General features: G+C 44.5%; 1 protein-coding gene across 1 annotated transcript in view; it reads right to left on the minus strand.

Moving 5' to 3' along the window:
- MIDEAS (mitotic deacetylase associated SANT domain protein) overlaps positions 1 to 27,209 on the minus strand; it is a 336,978-nt gene that overhangs the window by 272,432 nt on the left and 37,337 nt on the right. The window contains exon 2 of the mRNA XM_044074090.1: positions 19,973 to 22,248. Within this exon, the coding sequence (XP_043930025.1) occupies positions 19,973 to 22,000 (2,028 nt within the window). The 5' untranslated portion in view covers positions 22,001 to 22,248. The remainder of the gene's footprint in view (positions 1 to 19,972; positions 22,249 to 27,209) is intronic.

Below are 27,209 nucleotides of genomic sequence, written 5' to 3' on the forward strand. Positions count from 1 at the left end.
TGCCTCCCTGTTTGTTGATGTACCACATGACAGTGGTGTTGTCTGTCCTTATCATCAATTGGCCTTCTTTGAGGAATGGTCTGAAGTTTTGGATTGCCAGTTTTACTGCCAGCATTTCTTTTAGGTTGATGTGCAGGTGAAGCTGGTCCTGCGTCCATAATCCTTGTACGCATTTGCCCAGCATGTGAGCCCCCCATCCTAGGTCTGAGGCATCTGTTGTGATGGTTTGGCTTGCTTGATAGTTGTGAAAGGGTAGGCCTGGGTTTGACTGGCATGCTTGAGCCCACCATAGGAACTCCTGTTTTAGGCATGGTATTAGTGGAATTTCTGCTTCTAGGCTGTGCCTGTGTTGGGACCATAAATTCTTTAGGTACCACTGTAGTTTTCTCATATGTAGCCTGGCATGTGGAACTAAGATTATGCATGATGCCATGAAGCCCAGGGCCTGCAGAACTTTTCTTGCTGTTAGCTTGTTCCGTCTTGTTAGTGCCAAGAAGTAAAGAGGGAGTTCTTTTGTTTTTCTGTAGTTAGGAATGCCATTTGTTTTACTGTGTCCAATTCCGCCCAAGAATGTCCTTGTTTGGGATGGTATCAGCCTTGACTTTTGTAAATTGACTGTGTATCCCAGAGCTTGTAGCAAGTAAATGACCCTTTGTAAATCTGTTGTCAGCTTGCTAGGGTTGTCCCCTTGTAGCAGACAGTCGTCCAGGTATGGATAAATTTGAATTCCCTGTAGTCTGCAGTGGGCGATCACTGATGCCAGGCATTTTGTGAATACTCTGGGCGCAGTAGATAAGCCAAAGGGCAATGCTGAGAATTGATAGTGCTCTGATCCTGCAAGAAATCTGAGGTATCTTCTGCAAATTGGTCGGATGGGGACGTGCAGGTATGCCTCCTTGAGATCTAGAGTTACCAGCCAACACTCCTTGCCCAACATGGGAAGAAGTTGCTGTAGAGTCAGCATTTTGAATTTTGGGACAATGATGTATGTATTTAAGGTGGACAGGTCGAGAATAGGTCTCCAACTTTTTTCCTTTCTTGGAACTAGGAATAGTCTGGAGAAAAATCCTTTGCCTTGTTCTGTTCTTGGAACTCTTTCCACAGCTCTCATCTTTGTTAATTGCATTATCTGTTGTAGAGCTTCTGTTTTTGATTTGGAGGCAGGTTTGGCATTCCTCTTTGACTGGTAAAGTGTGGAAGTGGAACCGGTAACCTTGGTCTATGGTTTGCAAAATCCACTTGTCTTTTGTGATATAGTGCCAGTTCTTTGAAAATAAGGTTAATTTTCCGCCTAATGGTGCTGCTATTTGTTCCCTGGTAGGCGGAGTTAGAATCAAGTCACTGTTGTTGTGCTGTTGTAGTGGTAGTGGCTGTGTCTGTGCCTCTGTTATTACCTTGCCACTGTCGTCCTCTGTAGGCACCCCCTCTGGATTGATTTCTGCCTCTGGAACATCTATTCCTGCCCCTTTGGGATCTTGTGGAGTCTGGAAAGGACCAGTTTTTGGCAGGCCAGTTCCTGCTAAACCTTGGGGGCTGAACCTGCAAGAAATCTTTTACTGTTTGGACAGATTTTGCCTTTTCTTCCATTTTCTTCATTACCTGCTGGGCAGGCGTACCAAACAAACTGGCCTTATCCATAGGAGCATCTAATAACTTAGCTTTAACATGATCCGGTAAGACCTGTTCCTTCAGCCATGCATGTCTTCTTATCACTGTGCCAGTCATGGCTGATCTAAATGAAGCCTCCAGTGCATCATAGCCACATTTCAGTGAATGGTTACTAACCTGTTGTATGTTATTTACCATCTCTAATACATATTTCTTATCTATAGAGTCATCAGAGGATAGCTTTTTAGTTAACTGATCAAGCATAAACTCTTGGTATTGTATCATGTGAAACTGACAGTTTAAAGCTCTGGCTGAGAGAGTACTTTTTCTGACATCGGCTGAGGCAAGAAAGAGTCCCCAACGGGGTACTTAGCTTTTAGAAGTCTTCGAAGTAGTATTCGGTAGTAGTAATCTCTGGATCCGACCGACCGGCACTTGCGAACAGCTTCTGCTTGAGCCGCGGCAAGAAAGACTGAAGAAAATGGCGTCGGCTGATGCCTTTATACCCGAAGACCAGCAGAGATGACGTCGGGTGAAGTGCGACATCAGCCGAAGCTGGACCCGGACTTTGGAATCCGGCTGACTGAAGGGCTGCCTGACGACAGGACAACCCAGTTGTTATGACTGCAGATGCATCCATGAAGGACATCATGTGGGGTTGTCCTGCCTCAGGCAGCCCTCGGTCGGCCGGATTCCAAAGTCTGGGTCCGACGTCGGCTGATGTCGCATTTCTCTCCAACGTCAGAGCGGCTGGAGTACATAAGCATCAGCTGACGCCATTTTCTTCAGTGTTTCTTGCCCCAGATGCCAGGTGCCCTCCAAGGAAGGCTGTAATCAAATTGGAAGACAAAAACAGGATTCCAAACAAATAAATGAGCAATAAAACAAATACACCATAACAGATATCCCCAGTTAAGAGTAACAGGGATAGGAGTGGACCCTAGGCATAGAGGGGTATGGAGGGAGGGAAAATTCGACTGCAGTTGCATGTCTATCGGACATCTACATTTATGGTAGGTACAAAACTGTACTATGTCCTTCAAGAATGCAACTGCAGTCATAACATGTGGGTAGAATACCATAGCTTAGCTGGGGGAGGAGGTATGCTCTAGGAAAGAGATGGTGTGGCAATCAAACCCTGCAGGACTTGCCGAAGCAAAGCCTGCTCTGGATCTGGAATATAGAGGGAGATTGTAGTGTTTGGAGAATGTATGCACGGAGCTCCATGTAGCAGCTTCTAGAATGTCCTTGGTAGGCACCCCTCTTAAGAATGCTGTAGAGGTGGCTGTAGCTCTGGTGGAATGTGGTCTGATATTGGCTGGAACAGTCTTTCCATGAAAGGAATAACAGAATCTGATGCAATGTCCAATCCATTTAGAAATAGTCTGTTTTGAAATTGCTTTTCCTTGGACTGCAGGGGCGTAAGCTACAAAGAGTTGTTCAGACTTCCTACTGGCCTTGGTTCTGTCCAGGTAGTATTGAAGTTGTCTGTGAATGTCCAAGGTATGCAGAAGTCTTTCCCCCTTATTCTCAGGATTGGGGAAGAAAGCAGGCAGATGAATGGCTTGATTTAAAGAAACCCTAGATACCACTTTTGGCATAAAAGTAGGGTTGGTCCTTAATGAAACCCTGTCTCTGTGAAAAATAATAAAGGGTGGTATTGCCATTAGGGCCTGTAGCTCCGAAACCCTTCTTGCTGAGGTAATTGCCAACAGGAAAGCTGTCTTCCATGAGAGAAATTGCAAGTCAACTGAAGCTGCTGGCTCAAAAGGAGGTATGGTCAGTTTTTCTAAGACAAAATTGAGGTCCCAGGCTGGCACTGGGGCCTTTCTTGGTGGCTTAATGTTCTTGATTCCCCTGAGGAATTGTCTTAGTAAGGGGTGAGAAAAAACAGGAGGATCAGTGTTGTATCTAGCTGAAATAGCAGATGCATGTATCTTTATGGAAGAATATGAGAGGCCGTTCTTTAACATATCTGCCAAATATTCCAAGATGAGTGGGATGTTCAACAATGATGCATCATGTCCCTTGCTGGTATTCCAATTGCTGAATCTTTTCCACTTTGCCAAGTAAACCTTTCTGGTGGATGGTCTTTGAGCCTCTGTTAGTATCCGCTGAACTTCCTTGGAGAGAGATAAGCTGAAGTTATTTATGGGATCTCCCAGGCTGTTAGCTGCAGTGTCTGAAGATTTGGATGCAGTGTTTCGAAATTGTGTTGAGTCAAAAGTAGAGGCCACTGGGGGAGGGCCCGCCTCCTGGTGTGACATATGCTCCTTAGTAGTGGGTACCAGTGTTGTCTTGGTCAATCCGGAGCTATTATGATTCCCTTGGGCTTCTCTGCTTATATCTTTAGTAATACTGAGATCATCAGTGGCAGAGGTGGGAATGCATAGATTGCTAGGGAGTTCCAGTTGAATGAGAGGGCATCTATTTTCCAAGCTTTTGGATGGTATGTCCTTGTGCAAAATTTCGGTAGAAGATAGTTGAGGTGAGAGGCAAATAGGTCCACTTCTGGCTTGCCCCATGTCGAAGTGAGTTGTCTGAAGGCCTTCGGATGTAACCTCCACTCGTGTGGATCTGTGAAATTCCTGCTTAGGCTGTCCGCCAACACATTGTCCTTTCCTGGAACAAACTGGGATTGTAACTGGATGTTTAGGCTCAGTGATTTCTCCCAAAGCTGCATTGTCAGTCTGCAAAGGGGGTAAGAGTGGGTGCCCCCCTGCTTGTTTATGTACCACATCACAGTGGTGTTGTCTGTCCGTATCATTAAATGGACTTTCTGGAGTTGGTGTTGAAAAGCCTCGATGGCATGCATTACTGCCAGCATTTCCTTTTGGTTTATATGCAGATGTTTGGAGACCATTGTCCTTGTATACACCTGCCTTCCATGTGCGCCCCCCATCCAAGGTCTGAGGCGTCTGTAGTCATGGTCTGTGTTATCTGTGGTTTTTTGAAAGACATACCTGTGTTTTCCCGGCTCACCGAGGCCCACCATAGGAATTCCTTTTGTAAGCATGGAATGAGTGGTATGATTGTCTCCAAGTTGTTGCTGTGTTGAGACCAAATACTTTTTAGGTACCATTGAAGCTTTCTCATGTGCAGTTTTGCTAATGGAACCAGTAGAATGCAGGATGCCATGTAACCCAGGGCCTGTAGGAATCTCCTTGCAGTCATCTGGGTGAGTTTTGCTAAACCTTTGAAGTAATGAGTTAACTTCTCTTGCTTGTCTTCTGTCAGGTAAGCCATCTGAGAGGCTGTGTCTAGTTTGGCTCCTAAGAAGATTATTTGCTGGGATGGCTGCAGTCTTGACTTTTGGAAGTTGACTGTGTATCCCAGAGCTTGAAGTAATCGTATGACATAATCCAGGTTTTTTGTCAACATCAATTTGTTGTCCGCTTGTATGAGGCAGTCGTCCAGGTACGGGTAAATTTGTATACCCTGGAGCCTGAAATGAGCAATTACTGAAGCCAGGCATTTTGCAAATACTCTGGGTGCAGTAGATAAGCCAAATGGCAATGCTGAGAATTGATAATGCTCTGGCCCTGCAAGAAATCTGAGGTATCTTCTGCAGCTGTGTCTGATAGGGACATGCAGGTATGCCTCCTTGAGGTCCAGAGTAATCAGCCACGACTCCTTGCCCAGCATGGGAAGGAGTTGCTGTAGAGTCAGCATTTTGAACTTTGGTACTATGAGAAAGGTGTTTAATGCGGACAAGTCCAGTATTGGTCTCCATTGAGATTCTTTTCTTGGAACAAGGAACAGTCTTGAGTAAAACCCTGGTCTTGTTCTTGTTGTGGAACTCTTTCTATTGCTTTCATTCGAGTCAGCAGAGTGATTTGCTTGATAGCCTCTGCCCTCTGATTTTGTGGTAGGTTTGGCATGCCTTGTTTTCTTGGTAAGGTATGAAAATGAAACCTGTACCCTCGGTCTATAATGTCCAAAATCCATTTGTCCTTTGTCAGTCTGTGCCAGTTTTCTGCAAACAGAGATAATTTTCCGCCCAAGGGAGCTTCTAGTTGTTCCCTGGTAGGCGGTAGAGGAAAGTCATTGAGTTTGTGGTTGTTGGGCAGGTGAAACCCCTGCGTCACTTCTTTGGTTTCCTGGCTGCCATTGTCGTCCCCTGTAAGGGCCTCTGTATTGGCCTCTTCCTTGGCCACGTCTGTTCTTACCCCTTTGAAACTTTTCTGGATTAGGAAAGGGCCAGTTTTTTGAAGGCCAATTCCTACTGAATCTGGGGAGTTGAACCTGGAGGAAATCTTTCACAGTCTGAACTGATTTTGCTTTTTCTTCGATGGTCTTTAACACATCCTTAGCATTTGCACCAAAAAGCTTATTCTTTTCCAAAGGTGCAAAACTTCTGAGTTTTGCTTTTACATGATCTGGTAAAGGTTGATCTTTTAACCAAGCATGTCTATGGATCACTGCCCCTGTCATAGCTGCCCTACATGAAGCTTCCAGTGCATCATATCCACACTGCAGAAAGTGATTCTTACTTGCTGAGTGTTATGTGCAGCTTCCTGCAAAGTCTTCCTGTCTAAAGGATCTGGAGAAGCTAATGTTTTTTGTAAATCTTCTAAGAGATAATCCTGATATTGTAACATATGAAAAAGGCAATTTAAAGCTCTCATAGATAAGGTAGTGGATGTGTAAACCTTTTTGCCAAATCTCTCTAATGACCTCGTTTCCCTGTTAGAGGGCAAAGGATTTTTAGAGGTGGAGGCTGAAACTCCTTTAGGCCCCTGTGAAATAGTTTCCAAATAAGCAGTATGGGCCCTGAATAAATGGGAATGAGTTTCTGGGACCCTGTAATACCTGTCTGGCTTGGCTGGAGCAGGAGGAAGAGAATCAGGGGTATTACTAGAGTCAGAATACAAATCATCCAGAACATCAAGTACAGGAGGAATAGCTAAGGGCCTGTGCTGAGGTTTCTTAAGGAAAGTCCTAAGGCGTTTCCTAGAATCAGAATATTCCTGACCTTGCCACTTGAAATGTTCCCTCATGGTGTGCAGAACTTCCCCAAAAGAAATATCCTCAGGAGGGGAGGCCGAAGGGATGGAATCTTCTGCATCAGAGTCCTCATAGGTCTGGAAGATTTCTTCCTGGCTATCCGAGTGGACAGAGCCCTCAGAGTCTTCATCTGAAGGAGTAGGATCAAAGGGTTCAACCCGGGGCCTTTTATCAGGAGGAGGCTGGGATGCTCTCTCAGGATGGGCCTGTGAACCTCTAATCATGTTAATTAAATCAGCAGCCATGGACATAATTTGTGTCTCCGGAGTCGGCTGAGGTAAGGATTTAGAAGTAATATGCTTTGTTTTGCTGGCTGCCTTAGCCCTAGTGTAGGCCTTAATAGACATGGCCATAGGAGGCCTGGCAGCTCCACGTGCAGGAGTGACCTTGTCTACAGCAATGGTCTCGGGCATTTCCTCGGTTTCGGTATCCGGAGGAAAATCTATAACTGGCGTCGGAGGAATGTCTGGAATCGGAGTCGTCGGTAATGCCGTGTCTTGGGTTCGGAGCGGTGGAGAGACCGTCTCAGATGGAACCAGAGCACCCGCGCTAGGTTTTGGCGAGGAGTCGGTGGTAGACGCGGGCTGAGGATGTCGGTCCCGGTCTTTTCGCTTTTTGGGAGTTTGCGATGTCGGAAGATCAGACGGCATGGAGTAAGCAAATTTATCGCCGAAAAAATCTTCAGCGAACTCCGCCCGGCGCCTGAGAGTGCGCTTGTTGAAGCGAGCACAGGCTACACAGGCCGAGACGTCGTGGTCTGGGCCCAGGCAAGGGAGGCAGTAAGAGTGGAAATCCTTATGAGGTATTTGTTTACCACAAAAAAGACAATTGTTAACTTTTTCAGTAATTTCTGACATCGGCTGAGGCAAGAAAAGGTCCCCAACGGGTACTTAGCTTTTGATGACTTGTATCGTAGAATACATGAGCTGACCGACCGGCACTTGCGAACCGCTTCTGCCGGGCACCGCGGCAAGAAAGACTGAAGAAAATGGCGTTGGCTGATGCTTATGTACTCCAGCCGCTCTGACGTCGGAGAGAAATGCGACATCAGCCGACGTCGGACCCAGACTTTGGAATCCGGCCGACCGAGGGCTGCCTGAGGCAGGACAACCCCACATGTTATGACTGCAGTTGCATTCTTGAAGGACATCTGTACCATGTTCTTCGTGTTTTACTGTTGCAGTCATCACATGTGGGTTGATTCCTAAAGCTGTAAAAAGGGTGGAGGCAGTCAAGAAGTGTTTGGGCTGGCTAGAATGCCTTGCAGGACTGCAGTTGCAAAACCCGCCCTGGATTTGGAAAATATAGGCAAGTGATAATGCTTGGTAAATGTGATGTACAAAACTCTAGGTAGCAGCCTCCAAAATGTCCCTGGTAGGGACTCCCCTGCAGAATGCTGTAGGGGTAGAAGTTGCCCTAGTGGAATGTGTTCTGACCCCCTGAGGGGTTGGTTTCCCATGGTGTTTGTAGCAGAAATTGATACAGTGTGCTATCCATTTGGAAATTGTCCGTTTTGAAATGGCCTTGCCCTCTGCCCCTGGTGCAAAACTGAGTAATAACTGGTCAAATTTCCTGAAGGGCTTAGTCCTATTCAGGCAGAACCTGAGCTGTCTGTGCACGTCCAAAGAGTGCAGGATCCTTTCCCCTTTATTTTGAGGATTAGGAAAGAAGGTTGGCAAATGGATAGATTAGTTGAGAGCCACGCTGGACACCACTTTGGGCATAAAAGAAAGATTAGTCCTGAGGGAGACCCTGTCAGCATGAAAAATAATGAAGGGTTCCACTGCCATAATTGCTTGCAGCTCAGACACTAGTCACGCTGAAGTGATGGCCAGGAGCAATATTGTTTTCCGAGAAAGAAATTATAAGTCTGCTGACGCTGCAGGCTCAAAAGGGGTTAGTGTGAGCTTTTCCAGTACAAAGTTAAGGTCCCAAGCAGGGGTGGGTGCTCTCCTTGGTGGCCTTAGTTGTTTGCTCCTCTCAGGAATGGTTTGATGACAGGGTGAGAGAATCGGGGTGGCTCAGAGTTGTAATGAGCCGAGATGGCAGAGGCATGAATCTTAATGGAGGACAAGAAAAGGCATCTGTGGAGTAGGTCCGCTAAGTAATCCAGGATTAGAGTTAGGGAGAGCAGAGTTGTGTCCTCTCCTTTAGAATGAATCCAGGAGCAATAGCTTTTCCACTTATTAGCATAGGATTTCCTTGTACTGGGTCTTCTGGCTTCAAGAATGACGTCCGGCACCTGCTTGCTTAGGTTGGTCACTGGTGGAGAGTTCAAGGAATAAGCCAGGCTGCAAGATTTAGGGTTTGCAGTTGCAAGATCTGTCCCCCCTGCTATGTGAGCATGGTCGGGCTCTCAGGTAGGTGCCAGGGTGGTACCAGTGAGAGGCTGCGCAGGAGTGGTCACCAGTTCTGGCGTGGCCATTTCAAGGCAATTAGAATTGTCCTTGGTCTGTCCTGTCTTATCTTGAGCAATATTCTTGAGAGAAGGGGCAGAGGGGGAAATGCATAGATTGAGAGGTTTACCCACTGGAAGGATAGGGCATCCACTTACCAGACCCTGCTGTGAGGTGTCCTGGTGCCGAGTTTGCTGAGCTGGTGATTGCAGGGGGTGGCAAAGAAATCCACCTCTGGGATTCCCCATTTCTGAATCAGAAGGCTGAAGGTGCTGGGCTCCAATTGCCACTCATGCGGGTCTAGGAGATTTCTGCTTAAGTTGTCTGCCAGTGAGTTTTGTTTGCCTGGCAGGAATTGAGCTTGCAGATGGACCTGCATGTCCAAGGCCGTGTTCCACAGGGCCATGGCTAGCCTGCAGAGTGGGTAAGAGTGGGATCCCCCTGCTTGCTGATGTACCACATAACTGTGGTGTTGTCTGCTTTTATTAGCAGGGGCCCTAGTGAGAGCAGGGATCTGAAAACTGTGTGCTGACCAGCTGTAACTCTTTTTGGTTGATGTGCAGATTAATTTGACTTGGGCTCAAGTGTTCCTGAATACACTTTTTTGTCCAGGTGTGCCCCCCAGGCATAGTCTGATGCATCTGTGGTTAGGGTCTGGGCGGCGTGGGTTGAGTAAAGGGCAGCCCCTTGTTGTGGTTGCATGCTGCTGTCCACCAAAGAAACTCTGCCATTAGACAAGGTATCACAGGAATGACAGTTTCCAGGTCCTAAGAATGTTGGCACCAAAGACTTTTTAAGTACCACTGAAGGTTCCTCATATGCAGTCTGGCATATGGAACTAGTAGAATACATGACGCCATGAACCCTAGGGCCTGCAGGATTTTCCTTGTGGACAGCTGGGTTCTGGTGGTCATTTGACTGAAGTAGTCTGTCAGATAGGCTTGTTTTCCTGGAGTAAGGAATGTCATCTGGGATGCTGTGTCCAAGCTTGCTCCCTGGAATACGATCTTTTGACTGGGGACTAGTTTTGATTTATTTTAGTTGATGGTGTACCCCAGGGAGGTTAGAAGGTTTTTTTACAAATGTCAGGTGCTGCAACACCATTTTTGACTGTCTGTCTGAATCAGGCAGTCGTCCAAGTACGGGTAAATTTGAATTTTTCTCTGTCTGCAGTAGGCAATGGCTGGAGCCAGACATTTTGTGAATACTCTGGGAGCAGTGGATAAGCCAAAGGGAAGTGCAGAAAACTGATAATGCAGAGATCCTGCCCTGAAGCGTAGATACTTCCTGCAAGAGTCCCTGACAGGGATGTGCAGACAGGCTTCTTTTAAGTCTAGGGTGGCTAACCAGGCATCTTTGGCCAGCAAAGGAAGAAACTGCTGCACGGTGAGCATTCTGAATTTTGGTACCACCAGGAAGGTGTTTAGAATGGAAAGATATAGGACTGGGCGCCAAGTGCCCTCTTTTCTGGTTACTAGGAAAAGTCTGGAATAGAACCCTTGACCTATCTGTTCTGCAGGAACAGGTTAAATTGCCCTTACAGAGAAAAGGGACTGAATTTGGTTTTGTGCCTCTGCCCACTGGTTTGGAGGAAGGTCTGGGAACCCTTTTGGGGCTGGCGGTGAGTAGAAGTAAAATTTGTACCCCTGGGATACAATGTTGAGGACCCATCGGTCTTCGGTGATGGAAGTCCAGTTTTTTGCATGATGGGCAAGTTTTCCTCCTAGGGGCACAACCAGTTGGACAAAGGTGGGGAGTGGAGTTGAGAAGTCATTGTGAATTCTTTCCGTAAGGGGGTGGCTTAGCACTCCCCGTTTTTGAAGTGGAGGCACTCCACTGCTTAGATCTCTGCAATCCCTGAAACTGTAGTCTGGGTGGTCTGTTTCTCCTGGGGTCTAGTTTGAGATGGCCTTGAGGGGGCTGGAAAAGACCAATGTGTCAAGGGGCAATGCCTACTGAATAAAGGAGGCTGTACTTGCAAGAAGTCTTTGTCTGCATAAATTAAGCTTTTTCTTCCATCTTTTTAAAAACCTCTTCTGCTTTGGTGTCAAACAGATTATCCTTGTTCAAAGGGGCGTCTAGTAATTTTGATTTGACATGGTCTGGCAAGGTCTGCTCCTTAAGCCAAACATGCCTTGTACAGAACCAGTGACTGCTGCCCTGCAAGATGCCTCTAGGGTGTCAAAGCCACATTGTAAAGTATGCTTGCTGACTTGGCTTGCAGAATGCATAAGCTCTTGTAATTCTTTAATTTCTGCACAGTCTGTAAAGGTAGCTATTTTTTGCTTAATCAGTTCCATAATATGTTTTAGTTACTTCGGCATGTGAAACTAGCAATTCAAAGCCCTAATGGTGAGAGTTGCAGAGGTGTATACTTTCTTAACCCATCTGTCTAAAGCTCTGGAATCCCTGTCCGAAGGGGTAGGATTCTTAGCTGTAGTTGCTTTCATACCTTTAGGCCCCTGGGAGATGACCTCTGGGTCAGCAGTAGGATTTTTGAAAAGGACTTTGTGAGAGTTAGGAACTCTGTAGTACTTGTCTGTTTTCCTAGAAGCAGGGGGTCATGTATCAGGAGTTAAACTGGAATCCATAAAGACATCATCCACAATATCCAGGACTGGGAGTATTGCTAAAGGCCTATGTTGTGGCAAATCTAGAAATTTTCAGTCTCTTTTTAGACTGACTACAGTCTTGGCATTCCCCAGTGGAAATGCTCTTTTAAAGTATGTAAGGTTTCACCAAAAGAAAAATCCTCTGGAGGAGAAGCAGAGGGAATGTATTCCTCTGCATCTGAATCCTCATAAGCAGATAAAGGCATGTCTTCATAATCAGACACCTCAGAGTCCCTAAGCAGCATAAGGTCCTCTGCCATTTTAAGCATTTGATGTTGTGGCAAGGAAGGAGGTGCATGAGTTTGGGTCATCGTTTTTTTAGGCGTAGCACGTACTCTTGGCCTTAGAAACTCAGTAGTTTTATTCAGAACTGAAGATGCGAAAGAAGTCGGTTTGTGTCAAATATTGGTAGTGCAAAGAACTTCCTCAGAAGCTGGTGCCTGCTCAGTGGCTTCAGACTCATCCAAAGTAGAAACATCTGTAGGTTCCGTAGTCGCAGAGTCTCACAGTATACCGGACTCCGAATGGGTCTCGGTGGAGGCCTGAGAATCCACTGAAGCAGGCATCAGAGGCTGCGAAAGCATCTCACTGAGCACCGGCGAATTGGCAACTAGCTTAATGGAAGCATAGTCTGCAGTTTTGGACCTGTGCGGTCTCTTTCTTTAGCCTTACATTTTTTTTGGAAGATCGGCAGTCGGATGGCTTACCAAAGCCATTTAGGAATACGAAGATAGAGAACAAAAGTATTTAGCGACAATAAGGGTCCGACGATGAATAGTTCGGGCGTTGAACAAGGCACAAAACCAACAGCGAAGTACGTCATGGTCTTGGCCTAAACAGCTGATGCAGTAAGAATGGAAATCTCAGTGTGGTATTTGCTTTCCACAGGCAAGACAATTGCTAACTTTTTCTGACATCAGTTAGAGCAAGAAAAAAATGATCCCCAATGGGGTACTTAGCTTTAGAAGACTTCAGGATAATTCAATTCAGAAACGAAAACTCAGGTAGCTGCCAACAGACACTCGTGCAAACTGCTTCTGCTTCGGGTTCCTCGGCAAGAAAGACTGATGTAATGGCATCTGCTGCCTGCTTTTATACCCCTGACGATCTGACGACCGACCTGGAGTGACAGCAACTGACGCAGAAATACTAAGTCTCTGGTATTCGGGCCGACTGAGAGCTACCTGCAGGCAGATAACCCAAGTGTGATGACTGCAACAGTGAAACACGAAGAACATCCAAGGTCGGGTGGCACAATGCCAGGGTAATCCTATGGGCTAGGCTTCTAAAGGCTCCAGGGCCATTAGCCTAGTACACACTTGACAAATGATCCAAATTGTACACCATAGCAACGTTGTGACAGGAAAAGGAAAAGCATGCTGGTAATCTTCTGGAAGATCATTATACAGGTCGAAAAATGTACTCTAAATCAAAATACCCTCCTCTCCACTCAAACATAGTGGCCTAAAGTGAACTACTTACAAGTAAAAGGGTAGGCCCAAGTCACAGGCAGTGCTAGAGGAGAAGTGCAACGCCCTTTCCGCAGTAATAATATTTCTGTTCTAATATCTATGACCATGCCAAGTACCCTCATGCAACTGACAAACTCCATTACACAGACCACTGCCATAAGACGTGCCTAGAATGAATGGACAGAGTACCAACCAGGGTGGTATCTGAAGAGACACGTGGATGATCACCTGCAAACATGCCTTAAAAGACTGAAATGGCAAAACCTGCTCTTTTTCTAAGCTGGAAATCTAACCTGCATTATTTACAGAACATATGAATGAATATCTTGTTAGAAGCATCACAACAAAAGCACTAGCCAGAGATATCCCTGAAGAAGGTAGCACTGGTACAGCAGACCTAGGTAAATGGGTCTTGACCAGTCCATCATAAATTTTGCATTATCTGTTACAAATAGCTAGCAAACTGCATTACTGGCCTTGCTCGTCTTACATGAAGGAAACAAATTGATCTGTCTGTCTACACTTTTGCTGACATACCATCTCAGCTGCCTGTGCACAAGATTATCTCCCTTTATCTTCAAGTGCTTGAAAGAAGACCTGTAACTGGATGGAGTGGTCAGGGTACAGTTAAAAATCCACTCTGGCAGTGAAGGGCATGTTAAACTTCAAAAGATATAAAATTCATTTAAATACTTACATTGAGGAAAGAAATGACAAAATAGCTTTTAAGACTCCTATTAAAACATCTGACAGAAATTCCAGGTTTCTAAGCAGAGCTTTCCTATGGAGTGATAAAAAAAAAAAAACGACCAGCCAATCATAAATGGCAGGCAATTAGGCACACTCCAATAGGTACAAGAAATCAATTAAGTATTTAAAAACCTCAAACTAGTTTCATTAATTAGCCCTGTGGGACACGCATGTCAAACATATGGCTTGAGAACCAGATCAAGCCATTTATAATCTAAACAATGGGTAGTTTTACTTACGGTGCACAAGTAAACCATCTACTTTCAGACTACAGTAGTAAAAATGCTATCCTATCCACACGAACCATTCCAATTGCCCATTTTTTCTAGTCACTATAAGGTATTCAACTTAAAATACATTTGGCACACAGGATGAGCTTGAGCTACCAATGACCAACTCACCCATATCTGCAGGAAGGTGTGGGATTTTGTGATAATGCGCTCACTGAAGTGAGAACAATTCTAGTGCTGTGTGTGTGTTTGAATATGGGGGGGGGCATCAACACATTGTAAGCAGTAATGTGTACATGAGTGTTTGAGCCATGGCACTGCTACCCCTTTGGGAAATTGTTAATTATCCGAAAAATCCTCAGTGTGTAGACAATGTCGACTTGGGACAACTCAAATTCTCTCCCTTCACAAATGGATAATACTCCAGCAGCTGTGACCCCAAGCTGGGAAATCCTCTCTGGTGGAGAGGGGTATAAGCTTGAAGGCCTAGCAGGAGAAGTTAGGAGTAGGGTACTGACATCTGGCTGACAGTCATCCCAATAACTTGGGCCAAAAAATACAGTAAACAACAAAGGGACTCTGTCCAAGAGCCACTTACTGGAAGTCACAACCTCCTTCTTCAGGAAGCCTGCTACGGAGTTCTGTGGGTGCATACGTAAACAGCCTGGATCTGCAGATCAAACTTTATTATTAGCTCCCAAATAATCATGGTTAGCCTGCAGAAATGTGACTCCCTTATTCCTGGTTTGATGATGGGCCATGTCACAGTAATTCTTTCTGGTCTGTACTATCTGACACTTACGTACCAGACTACCTGGCTTCTACACTAAGCATGATGCACCAGGCTATTATCACTTCCTCTTGGTTGATGCATTTCCTCCTCTGCTCCCAGGGTCACAAGGTCAAAGGTATCTTTCCCAAACACACACAGCAGAGCGTTACGTGACTTTTGTCAGTCTCTGCTCTTGCTTTGTGGTGCAGAAATAGAAGTCATACATTTAGAGGTATCCTGGAATGTCTCCACTGGAATTCCTTCATTACTGCAAGGGACAGTGGGAGGTCACAGTTCATGGGTTGAGACTACTGATTCCAAAGGCATTTTTAGCTTCCAGCACTGTATTTGTTTCATGAATAACTATATATCTAACATGAGCTCTGAGGAAGGCTACTGCAGTGAAGTGACAATGAACTTAGATGTGAAGAAAGAAGTTAGATGTGCCCATCCTGAGGGAATGGGAAGGGGCAATTCTGAAGCTCTTTGGATACAGACCATCAGAATTAATCTCAAACGATATGCTGCTGCAAGTGATTTACCCAGGATTTCTGTACACTCAGTTATATTCCTAGACTCAGAGCCCTACTCTGTTAAACTGAACCGTGGGGGGTATGAAGGAAGGCATCTTTGATATTCAAAGTAACGAGGAATGCATCCTTAAATTACAGTGGAAAGAACCCTAGAATGTTACCATCCTCTTGTTACTTGCACTTCTTCAAATTTGTTTTAAGCATGAAAGATTCAGAATGTGCGGCTTTCTGGCAGTAGAAATAATCTTGAGTAGAACCCCCTGTTCCTCTCCAATGTAGGAGCCGTTTGTATTCCAGTAGCTATTTATTATAGGCAATAGGTGTTGCACCTAGTTTCGGAGTAAAATAAATGCCCAAGGGTGTAATAAGATGTTTCTACACAGCAATTAGTGCATCACCTCTCTAACCAGACAAGTCCAAAAGTCCCAGACAAGAAGGAAAAGAGATTCCCTATTTCAGAATACCTGGTCTGTGTACATGGGGGGGGGGGGGGTTAGTACTTCATGACAAGCTTGCCAATATTTTCTGCCAAATGCATCAATTTACCAATTTGTTCTTGAGCAAAACATATAAAATGCCAAGACAATTCTTCAATTTAAACCTGTAATAAATGGATACTTACTGATGTCATCCAGTAAATGAAGTGGCAGAACTGTACACCTTCTTTACAAATATGTTTAAAATTCTACTCTTTTTGACATGAGGTAGCCCAAGTGTTAAACCCTAGCATCCACGAGGTAGCCCAAGTGTTAAACCCTAGCACCTACACCCCAAAAAGTCAAATTACACAGGTGACAAATATCCCTCCCCGGCAAAGGCCATACTCCCCATGTACAAGGTATCATAAAGCACATTCACTGTCTTAAGGTGTGTGTGTGTGTGTGTGTGTGTGTGTGTGTGTGTGTGTGTGTGTGTGTGTGGCAATATATGAATGTTAATAATTCTACTTCCCCTCCTCCAGGCACTGGGCAAACACTGTGCATTTACATTTTGCTTGTATTTACCAAGAGAAGCACTAAATACATTTACCATTCTACATTTACATCACGGTCATGACTTGACTCACTGACTCTACTGCTGCTACTACAATCACAAAACTGTTATGCTACATTCATGAACTCATCTATTACTTGCTTAATTACGTCTGCCAAATGTACATCCTTCCTTCATTTTCACATTGTTTCTGTAAGCAGAGAGAGTGAACAGTTAACCTGCTTTCACTCTGCATTAAAATAAATGTGGTAAATAAATTTAAAATCATCACAAACAACCAGGTTACTCTCTTCTTCTTTAAATTCTGCATCCTGGATGCAAGGTGTGAATATCAACAGAGACAATTATTGGACTAATCTAATGAAGACGCACTGTAGGAAGACAACTGATCATTGGTTCAATTGAGAGATGCAAATGAACCAATAAGAAGGGAGAAATCAGAGCAGTCTTCTGTTTCATCTGATGTGTTTAGTGTGAATAAATGATCACTTCTTGGACACATCAGGACAGCCTTGTAAGGATGTACAATGGATGCTCAAGAGCCACATCTGGCTCTGAGGCCAGTGATTTGAGACCACTGCCCTGCATGAGTGGGTCTAGCACAATCTTGGATCCCCTACATGCATCCTCAGATTTAACAGCAGAATCTACAACTAGATTGCTTATTAATGATGATGGCATTAATGCACCCAATAAAACCTGCCAGGCATTTTGGGGGTTGCATGCTGGGAGAGTGGTTCCAGTAAAGCATTGTGGAACACATCTTCAAAAATACCAATTGTAAAGGGAAATAGCAGACTGCTTGAGGTTGTTCAATTCTCTGTGCCAAACTGCACCTTTTATTGAGGGGGAACATTTTTAATTCCCCCCCTTTAAAATCATTCTCCATTGGGCTTAGCATTTCTGTGAAACTATAAACTCAGACGCAGAAGCCTGGGGAACGAGAATCTTCATCTTTGGTTGGACAAGAGAAAACGTATAATTGTTCTGTGTATACCACATCCTCCTCAAAGCCTGAGAGGAGTCCAACAGGGGGTAGGTGGCCACTTTTTCCCATCTACGTTCACCCAGAGACAGAAGAACCTAGGAAAAATCAGTACCTGGGGTGATCTCTATATCAGAACAGTCAAGCTTCCAAGTATTTAAGTTCCATCTCAAAGAGCTTTTCAATACCTCATGGCTATGCCCATGCAATTCTCCTGTATGATCTAGATCAAGAAATACATTACATTCTTACTAACCTTGCATCATATTATCTATCTGTACCCTTTCAAACACCTGCCTCTCCTCATTCTTAGAGGGGACTTTTACCATGTTTTTTGACTAGTTTATGGTATAGTAAACGATGCTTCTAAAACTTTTGTATATATTGATTATCATATTTGTTTGTAATTTCACTGGCGTCTCCTCATGTTTTACTGTATCCTATGCATTTCACTTTAAAATTGTATGTATATATGCTTTTTAATTACATCTATTTTACTGTTTTATGTGATGTTATTTAACTCTCTAGAACATTTCTCCACAGGATTCCACTGCAAATGGGTATGTAATACCCAGTCGAACTCCCCAGATAAACAAATGTCTATGAAGCAATCAACAGAAATAAACTAAATAGTGTGCACTATTTCTTTTCTCACCCAACATAAGGAAAAAATGAGACATACAAGTGAACAATCAGTACTTGAAAACACAGCTTTGCTAATTACATTAAAAAACATTATTCCTCACCACGTAGGCTATCTACTAAGAAAATGTCTGCATCCTTAAAAGAATATTCCACTTTGATTCTTAAGTTCTGCCCCCCCCCCCCACCTCTCAATATTCAGTGTTATTTCAATCAAAAATCACACATTTTGTTATATTTTCACATTTTTCCACAAAATGACCACCAGAGGTACTAACATGGTCTCATTAGCTTCACCTTATGGTTGCCAGAATCCAGATCAAGTCCCATTTGTACAAGTCATGCAACAACATAAGGAAGTGGGACTTTTCCCCCATCGAGGCAGAACAACAGAAGAAAAAGCAATAGTAATCTGACTGCTTCTCATTTTTACTCTGAATTATGTCTTCTGTGACAGCAAGTCAGCCACTGATAGATTTCACAGTAGTTTTAAAGTCTCTACAAAATAAAGTAGCTAAATGCAATGTTTTTTCAAAGGTTGGCAATTTGTAATCCAGGTAGTACTTGTTAGTCCCCAGTTTCTCTTCAAGTGTCAGTTATCCATGTTCTGCAGGAGTCTTGCTCAAACATGTGCAACAGACAGCTGCTATTTCAAGTAGTCTGAGGAACAAAAACTTCTGCCTCTCTTACATGCCTCTATTAGAAAGATATGCACTTTTAATCCCAAATGTTGTAAATACAAAAAAGTACTATATTCAAAAGTATTTTCACTTAATTTCTCTAATTATGTTATATCCACCCGTACAATTCCACACTTTCTTGTTGGACTGCTGAAAAACAGGTCAACCTTCGGCTCCTGAATTTGTGTTATATTTTTCTTCTCTTTAACACACACTTTCAAGAATTACAGTTCCTACTTTTGTTCTTGTATTGCATAATCCTTGAGCATGACAAAGTAGTATTTTTTTTCTCTGTGCTGTACATAAGACCAGCCTCACACTCGGGTTCTAGAAAGTAAATCTGTGCTACATACACATCTCTTTTTTCTTTCAGTAGAGGGAGTTTGCAACTGGAATGCACAACTTTAATGATAATTATCACCACATAAATGTAATGAATTAGCTGTAGTAAAAATTCCACATCTCTTCTCCACTCACTCTGCACAGTAAGAAAGTAGTCAGTCTGTCATAATTTACTGAAATCTGCCACTAAGAACTAAATGGGAACAAAGTCTGTAGGTTTGTTATTGTGCTTAAATATGTAGTTAAATAAATAAAAGCAACAGTTCAATGGTCAAAAAATGAAAATATTTAGCAATTTGTTTATGCACCGCTACAGTATAACTAATCACAATTATCTCTGAAAAAATAGCTTCACTTTATCTGTTTATAAGCCCCTTGCTGACCTAAACAAGAATCCCATTTTGTAAAACCATGGATGGCAACCAACTCTAAAAACTACAGAATTGTTATTGTCTGACAGGTCACGCAGGCAGAAAAATTCCTTTCTGAACAATGCAAGACCTGAATAGGGAAAATGTTGGGAACTTCATAATTTATAGCAGGCAAACCAGTGGAAAGGAAACAAAGGTGGTAAAGGCTTTCTCAGCATTAAACATTATCTAGGTGACATTACAGTAAGAAAAAAAAAACCTCGGGAACATCACTGGAGGTGGCGTTTTCCTGTAATGAATGCATGTCTTAGTTTGACTACCAGGAATGAAATCCAAACATGATCAATGAATTATCAATCATTAACTAAAAGGTACTGTCAAATCTTGTAAAGCACGTACTGTACCCAAAGCCTACACTTAAACATTTGATGTTCCTTTCTTCATCAGGAATTTGAGCTAGCAGACATCCCCATACACAGTACACAAATTGTAAGGCCTATACTAGGCCCTGTACCTTGAAAGTAGCAAAACAAAGAAGATACATTAAACAATGTGCGTGAAGGGGGGAAACAGACTTACTTTCTGTGCAGTCATTTGCATAAGAGAGCGTTCAACAGCCTGCTGGGCCAATGTGTGCAAGTTGGCCTCCTGAGAAATCCTTCTTTTACGTTTTGTACTCTGTATAACTCCACCCGGCACAGTGCTACATGCATCTGTCCTTAGTGCACCATCCTGAGAAGAATTTGTCTGTCCCGTGGACTGGGCATCCTTTATATTAATATCTGGACCCATAAAAATTTTCCCATTTTCTGTCTGTGCTCCAAAAACTGTAATAGAGTTCTCCTTACACTGACATGGATCAGATTCTCGCCTCTGCTGGTCAGTTTCTTGGTGGTAAACAACTATCTCAGGTGGGCTCTGTACAGAGGTCCCAAAGAGCAGGTGCTGCTGCCACTGCTGCTTTTGTTGGGGTTGTGGTGGCTGCTGCTGCTGTTGTGAACTGTGCTGTTGCGGCTGCTGTGTTGGCTGCTGTTGAGAGTGCTGTGACCTTTGTGGCTGTGCTGGTTGCTGCAGCTGCTGTGCAGAGTCTTGCTGCTGACTCTGCATCAACTGCTGCTGTTGTGCAGGATGCTGCTGCTGAACTTGCAGCTGTTGCTGTGTAGGTTGTTGCTGTTGACTCTGCAGCTGCTGTGGTTGTTGTGCAAGATGCTGTTGCTGATTCTGCAGTTGCTGTGCAGAAGGTTGCTGCTGACTCTGCAGCTGTTGCTGTGTAGGATGTTGCTGCTGACTCTGCAACTGCTGCTGTGGTGCATGCTTCTGCTGTTTTTGATGCTGTAGCTGTTGCAGCTGTTTTTGTTGTTGCTGCAACTGCTGCTGTTTTTGCTGCTGTAGTTGTTGCAACTGCTGTTTTTGATGCTGTTGCATCTGTAGCTGTTGTTGTTGCTGCCATGTGAGCATAAAAGGATTGTTTTCTTGTTCAGTAACAGGATTAGAATCTTCAGTTGCTACTACCGAAGGCTGCTGTGAAGCATTCTCTTTTGAGAGTCTCCTGGACCTTCTTGGTTGGGAATTTTGGGATTGCTGCGACAGCTGCTGCCGTGTCTGAGCTTCTGCAGCTAAAACATGAAGTGCATCCTGATTCACATCTGCAGCTTGTTGGAATGAATGGCCGACCAGGTGTAATTGAGGAGTTGGTGCAACAGAGCCTTGACTCACCACAGCCTGTTGCAAGGGGTACAATTGATGGGTTGCAGTCTGCTGGTGGTAGTAGTTTTCAAAAACTGGCAAGTGTGGCAAGCTATGAGACTTTTGCTGAGAGGTCAGACTGGAACTTGTAGAAACAGGAGGTTGCTGGGGGAAAAGATACAAGCTTGATAGGGCTGGCTTCTGGCCTTGTGATCCAAATGCAATGCGGAAAGATTGCAGAGGATATGCTGCAGTCTGTTGCTGCTGCTGCTGTTTTGATACTTGCACAAAATTATATGGACTCTGTCTCGCCGCAGCCAACTGTTCCAACTGAGCATTCTGACTCAGTATTTGTTGAACAGAATCTCCATACTGTTCTGCCTGAGATGTGCTAACACTTTTCTCTGCATTCCTCTTCAAGGTCTCCTGAGGTGGTGCTGTTGCCTGCTGATGACTCCCCTTGGCAAACATCTGGCTGAGAAAACCTTGATTACCTACATTTATGTCCATCTGGCCCCCTTTCTGGTTGCTGTCATAAACAGTCACATTCTGGTTCCATGTGCTACTTGGATGCCAAGTAGTCTCTCCCCTATCAGGTAAGCAGTTTGCCATGACTGAATTTGTCCACTTCACCTGAGGTTGCTGATCAACACTGGAAGCTTGAAGGACAAGCTGCTCATGTCGGTCTGGAGCAAAAATTACTGGAATCGTCCCTGTGCAGGTTGAAACACTGGAAGGCAAGTCAGACTTTGAAGAAACTATGGCTTGAGGGTTTTCCATACTGGGCACAACTCCACATTGTACACCGCCCTTTTGTGACTGAGACTGTCTTGACACAGCCTGAGCATTCTGCTCTGTAAAGAAAGATATCTTCTTCCCTGTTCTTTTTGTCGAAGTTTTCTGAGGAACTGGAAGACTCATTCCTAAAACAGTACAAACTTCCGGATCAATGGGAGGCTGAAAGTTGATCAATCACTTTCACAGTAAAACTCTACTAAACAGGTTCTCAAGTTTATGTTGATGACGATGGAGTTTCAAAAAGAAATAAAATCTGAACCAGAACAGTCAAAGTGCACAATACATGTGCTTTTCTACATGGAGTGTTTATTTTGTTTAACTTCATTATGTTGCAGTTCCCATGACTGATGGCACTCGTTTCACCAATTCACCTGAAATTCAGCAGAAAAAATAGTGAAAAAAATCAAAATACTACAAAGCCCATATTAAATACATAAGTTTTAAATTAACATTTTGTTTTGATACTTGAGATTGCTAATTTTATCCGTGTCTTCAGTGGTTATTTTACTAGCAAACATACTCAGCAGATATACATCAGAAATATATTAAACAGTAAAACAGTTTTGTGGCCTTTTGCACAATTCTCACAAATAAACCGTCTTTCCTTCATAAAGTTGTTGTTCTTTACTGTAATAAATCGCGAGTCTGCAGTCAACACTCTTTGCTACTCCTACCAGGACATGCATTGGTATTTCATACAGTACAATGGTGATGTCTCTTTGTTCTATATACCGCTATTAAAAGCCAGTATTGCATACATGTGCAAATATACCCATTCAAACTACAGGTAAGATTTGCAGTTTTACATGCTTACAATAAAGTTCAGAAACAAGAAAGTGGGTGTAGGTTCAACAGCTGAAGGAAATAAATACTGTACCCCAAAACATGTACATCTAAAGCACCACTTCTGCCCTCGATGCCTACAAAGGACAATGTAACTAAGGAACCAGAGCAAAGAGAGTGGTGGATGTGATCAGTGGTACCCATGCATGTGCAAACATGCAGCCTGCTGCATCATGCAAAGGGTGGTTAAATGAACTTCATTATCTGAGGCTCAATTTGGCCTTTTTCTTTCAAAACTTTGCTGACATATCAATGATTTATGACCATGGTTTTTAGTTTTCAAAAAGCATGCAGGCATTCATCAATCAGCAAAGTACAGTTGTGTACACTTACCATAAATGTAGATATTTGAGTGTATTCACTGTTGCAGTCATCACATTTGGGTTATCCCTGCCAGGGTACCCCTCAGCTGGCCCGAATACCAGAGGCTTAGTATTTCTGCATCGGTTGCTGTCGCTTCAGGACTGACGTCAAGTCGTCAGTAGTATAAAGTAATGCAGCTGATGCCATTATATCAGTTTTTCTTGCCCTGTCAGGAGCCCCCAAGTGGGAGCCAGGTTATGGTGAAAGAACCCCACCAGTAGAAAGAAAAAAACAAAATGTTCCTTGTACGGATAGAAAGAGAAGAGGGGGATGGAGGGAGGGAAACTAGGACTTCAACAGTGAACAAACATCTACATTTATGGTAAGTGTACACAACTGTACTATGTTCTTAGTGTTTCACTGTTGCAGTCATCACATTTGGGTTAATTCCCAAAGCTGAGGAAAAGGGTGGAGGCAGTCAAAGGGCTGGCTAGGATGCCCTGCAAAACTGCAGTGGCAAAGTCTGCCCTGGATTTGAAAAAGATAGGCAGGTGGTAATGCTTGGTGAAACTGTGAACAGATGTCCAGGTGGCAGCCTCCAGGATGTCCCTGGTGGGGACCTCCTCTGAGGAAAGCTGCAGAGGTGGAGGCTGCTCTGGTGAAGCAAATCCTGACCCCCTTAGGGGGAGGTTTTCCATGTTGCTTTTAACTGAAATGGATGCAGTGTGCTATCCATTTGGAAATTGTTTGTTTGGAGATGGCTTTGCCCTCTGCCCCTGCAGCAAAGCTAACCACTAATTGATCAGACTTTCCGAATGGTTTAGTCCTATCTAGATAGAATCTGAGCTGTCTGTGCACATCTAGAGAGAGTGCAGGATCCTTTCCCCCTTGTTTTGTGGGTTAGGGAAAAAGGTGGGTAAATGAATGGATTGGTTGAGAGCCACACAGGACTCCACTTTGGGCATGAAGGATGGGTTAGTCCTGAGAGAAACCCTGTCAGCATGGAAGATGATGAAGGGCTCCACAGCCATGAGTGCTTGTAGCTCGGAGACTCTTCTGGCTGCAGTGATGGCCAGAAGAAAAGCCGTCTTCCAGGAGAGAAATTTTAAATCTGCTGAAGATGTTGGTTCGAAGAGGGGCAAGGTGAGCTTTTCCAACACAAAGTTAAGGTCCCAAGCTGGGGTAGGTGCTCTTCTAGGTGGCCTTAAGTTGCTAGCCCCTCTTAGGAATTGTTTGATCAGAGGGTGTGAGAAAAGGGGCTGCTCGGTGTAGAAATGGGCAGAGATAGCAGAGGCATGAATTTTAATAGAGGAAAAAGACAGACCACTGTGTAGCAGATCAGCTAGGTAATCCAGGATGAGAGGTAGGAAGGGCTGTGCCGTATCGGCTCCCTTAGCCTGAATCCAAGTGCAGAACCTTTTCCATTTGTCAGCATAAGACTTTCTAGTGCTAGGGCGTCTGGCCTCACCTATAACGTCTAGAACCGGTTTACTGAGGTTGGCAGATTGATCACTGGGTCAGGGAATAAGCCAGGCTGCCAAATTGAGGGTCTGCAATTGGGGATGCATGAATTCTCCTTCCCTCTGGGTCAGGAGTGTAGGGGTCTGAGTGAGATGTCATGTGACATGGTGGCAGTGGGGACAGGCTGCGCAGCAGTGGGTACCAGTGCTGGTGAGGCCAGTCGGGAGCAATATGAATTGTCCTTGGTTTTTCCTCCCTTATTTTGAGCAGTACCCTGGTGATGAGTGGTAGTGGAGGAAATGCATAGACCGATAGACTGACCCAGGGAAAGGATAGGGCATCCACTTTCCAAGCCATGCAGTGATGCCCCTGGTGAAGAACTAGCTGAGCTGATGCTTGGTGTGGGAGGCAAAGAGGTCGACCTTCGGTGTGAACCATTTCTGAGTTATTAGGGTGAAGGTTCTTTTGTCAAGTTGCCACTCGTGTGGGTCCAGAAGACTTCTGCTTAAGTGATCTGCCAGAGAGTTTAGAGAACCTGGCAGAACAGGTGGAGTTGCATGGCAGAGGCTGTGTGCCAAAGGGTCATGGCCAGCCTGCATAGAGGGTAGGAGGGAGTCCCTCCCTGCTTGTTGATATACCACATCACAGTGGTGTTGTCCATTTTGATCAGGAGAGCCCCTGGGGAAAGAAGGGGCCTGAAAGTTGACAATGCATGCTGGACAGCTAACATCTCTTTTTGGTTGATGTGCAGATGGATTTGCTGTGGGTTCCATTGGCCCTGTATCCACCTGCCATCCAGGTGTGCACCCCAGGCATAGTCTGATGCATCTGTGGTGATGGTCTGGGTGGCGGGGGGTGGTGAGAAAGGTAGTCCCTTGTTGTGGGAGCACGCTGCTGCCCACCAAAGAAAATTTTTTTAGGTACCACTGAAGTTTCCTCATATGCAGTCTGGCATATGGAATGAGTAGAATGCAAGATGCCATGAACCCCACAACTTGCAGGACTTTCCTTGCAGATAACTGGGTTCTGGTAGCTAGTTGAGAGAAATAGGCTGCCAAGTAAGTTTGCTTTTCTGGTGTAAGGAATGCCATCTGGGATGCTGTGTCCAGGCTCGCTCCCAGGAACATAATCCTTTGTGTGGGTACTAGTTTGGATTTCCTTTCATTGATACTGTACCCTAGAGAGGTCAGTAGGGACTTTACAAAGGCCAGGTCCTTGAGCAGCTTTTCCTGTCTGCCTGAATTAGGCAGTTGTCTAAATACGAGTAAATTTGAATATTCCTTTGTCTGCAAAAGGCAATGGCGGGAGCCAGATATTTTGTGAAAACACTGAGAGCAGTAGATAAGCCAAAGGGAAGTGCAGAGAACTGAAAGTGCGGAGATCCTGCCCTGAAACATAGATATTTCCTGCATGATTCCTTGATAGGAATGTGGAGGTAGGCCTCTTTTAGGTCTAGGGTGGCTAGCCAAGCATCCCCAGACAGTATGGGTAGCAGTTGCTGGAGGGTGAGCATTTTGAATTTTGGTATTACCAGGAAGGTGTTTAGAATGGATAGATAGAGGATGGGGCACCAGGTGCCCTCTTTTTTGGGTACCAGAAAAAGTCTGGAGGAGAAGGAACATGCTCTATTGCCCTCATAGAGAGAAGGAAAAGGACTTGGTTTTGTGCCTCTACCCACTGGTTTGGAGGTAGATCTGGGAACCCTTTCAGGGTTGGAAGTGTGTGTAAAGAAAATTTGTATCCCTGGAACACTAGGTTGAGGATCCAGCGGTCACTGGTAATAGTGGACCAGGTGCTTGCGTGAAAGGAGAGTTTTCCTCCTATGGGTAAGTGAAGGTGGCCAGAGGAAGGGGGTGGGGGAGTAGATTCATTGCGAGTTCTTACCATGAGGGGGTGGCTTAAATCTCCCTGGTTTTGAAGTGGAGGAATTCCACTGTTTTGACCTCTGCATTCCCTGTGGCTGCTGTCTGGGGGGTCTGCTTCACCAGGGTCTGGGCTGAACTGACCTGGTGGGAGCAGGAAAGGACCAGTGCTTGGAGGGGCAATGCCTGCTGAACCTGGGTGGCTGGATCTGTAGGAAATCCTTAACTGTCTGCATAGATTTAGCTTTTTCTTCCATCTTTTTTAAGACCTCCTCTGCCTTAGTGCCAAATAAGTTGTCTTTGTGCAAAGGTGCAGCCAATAATTTAGATTTAAAATGGTCTGGCAAGGGCTGCTCCTTAAGCCATGTATGCCTTGTAAGGACAGAATCGGTGACTGCTCCCCTGCAAGAAGCTTCTAGGGTGTCAAAACCACAGTGTAAGGTGTGCTTAGTCACTTGACTTGCAGAATGCATTAACTCTTGTAACTCTCTAGATTCTGCACAAGCAGGAAAGGAAGGCACTTTTTGTTTGAGGAGTTCCATGGTATGTTGCTAAAATTTTAGCATGTGAAACTGGCAATTTAGTGCTCTGATAGCAAGAGTAGCAGAGGTGCATACTTTTGTACCCCATCTGTCTAGTGCTTGGGAATCCCTATCTGAGGGGGTGGGATTCTTAGCAGAGGTTGCATTAAATCTTTTAGGCCCCTGAGAAATAGCCTCAGGGTCAGCAGTAGGATTTGTGAAAAATTTGTGTGCATCAGGGACTCTTAATACCAATCAGGTTTTCCAGGTGCATGAGGGAGAGTGTCAGGAGTCAAACTGGATTCCAGGAAAACATCATCCACAACATCCAGAACTGGGAGA

Source organism: Protopterus annectens, chromosome 6.part0 (assembly GCF_019279795.1).
Source record: "Protopterus annectens isolate FY-2018-M chromosome 6.part0, PAN1.0, whole genome shotgun sequence".
In the NCBI taxonomy this organism is placed as follows: Eukaryota; Metazoa; Chordata; order Ceratodontiformes; family Protopteridae; genus Protopterus; species Protopterus annectens.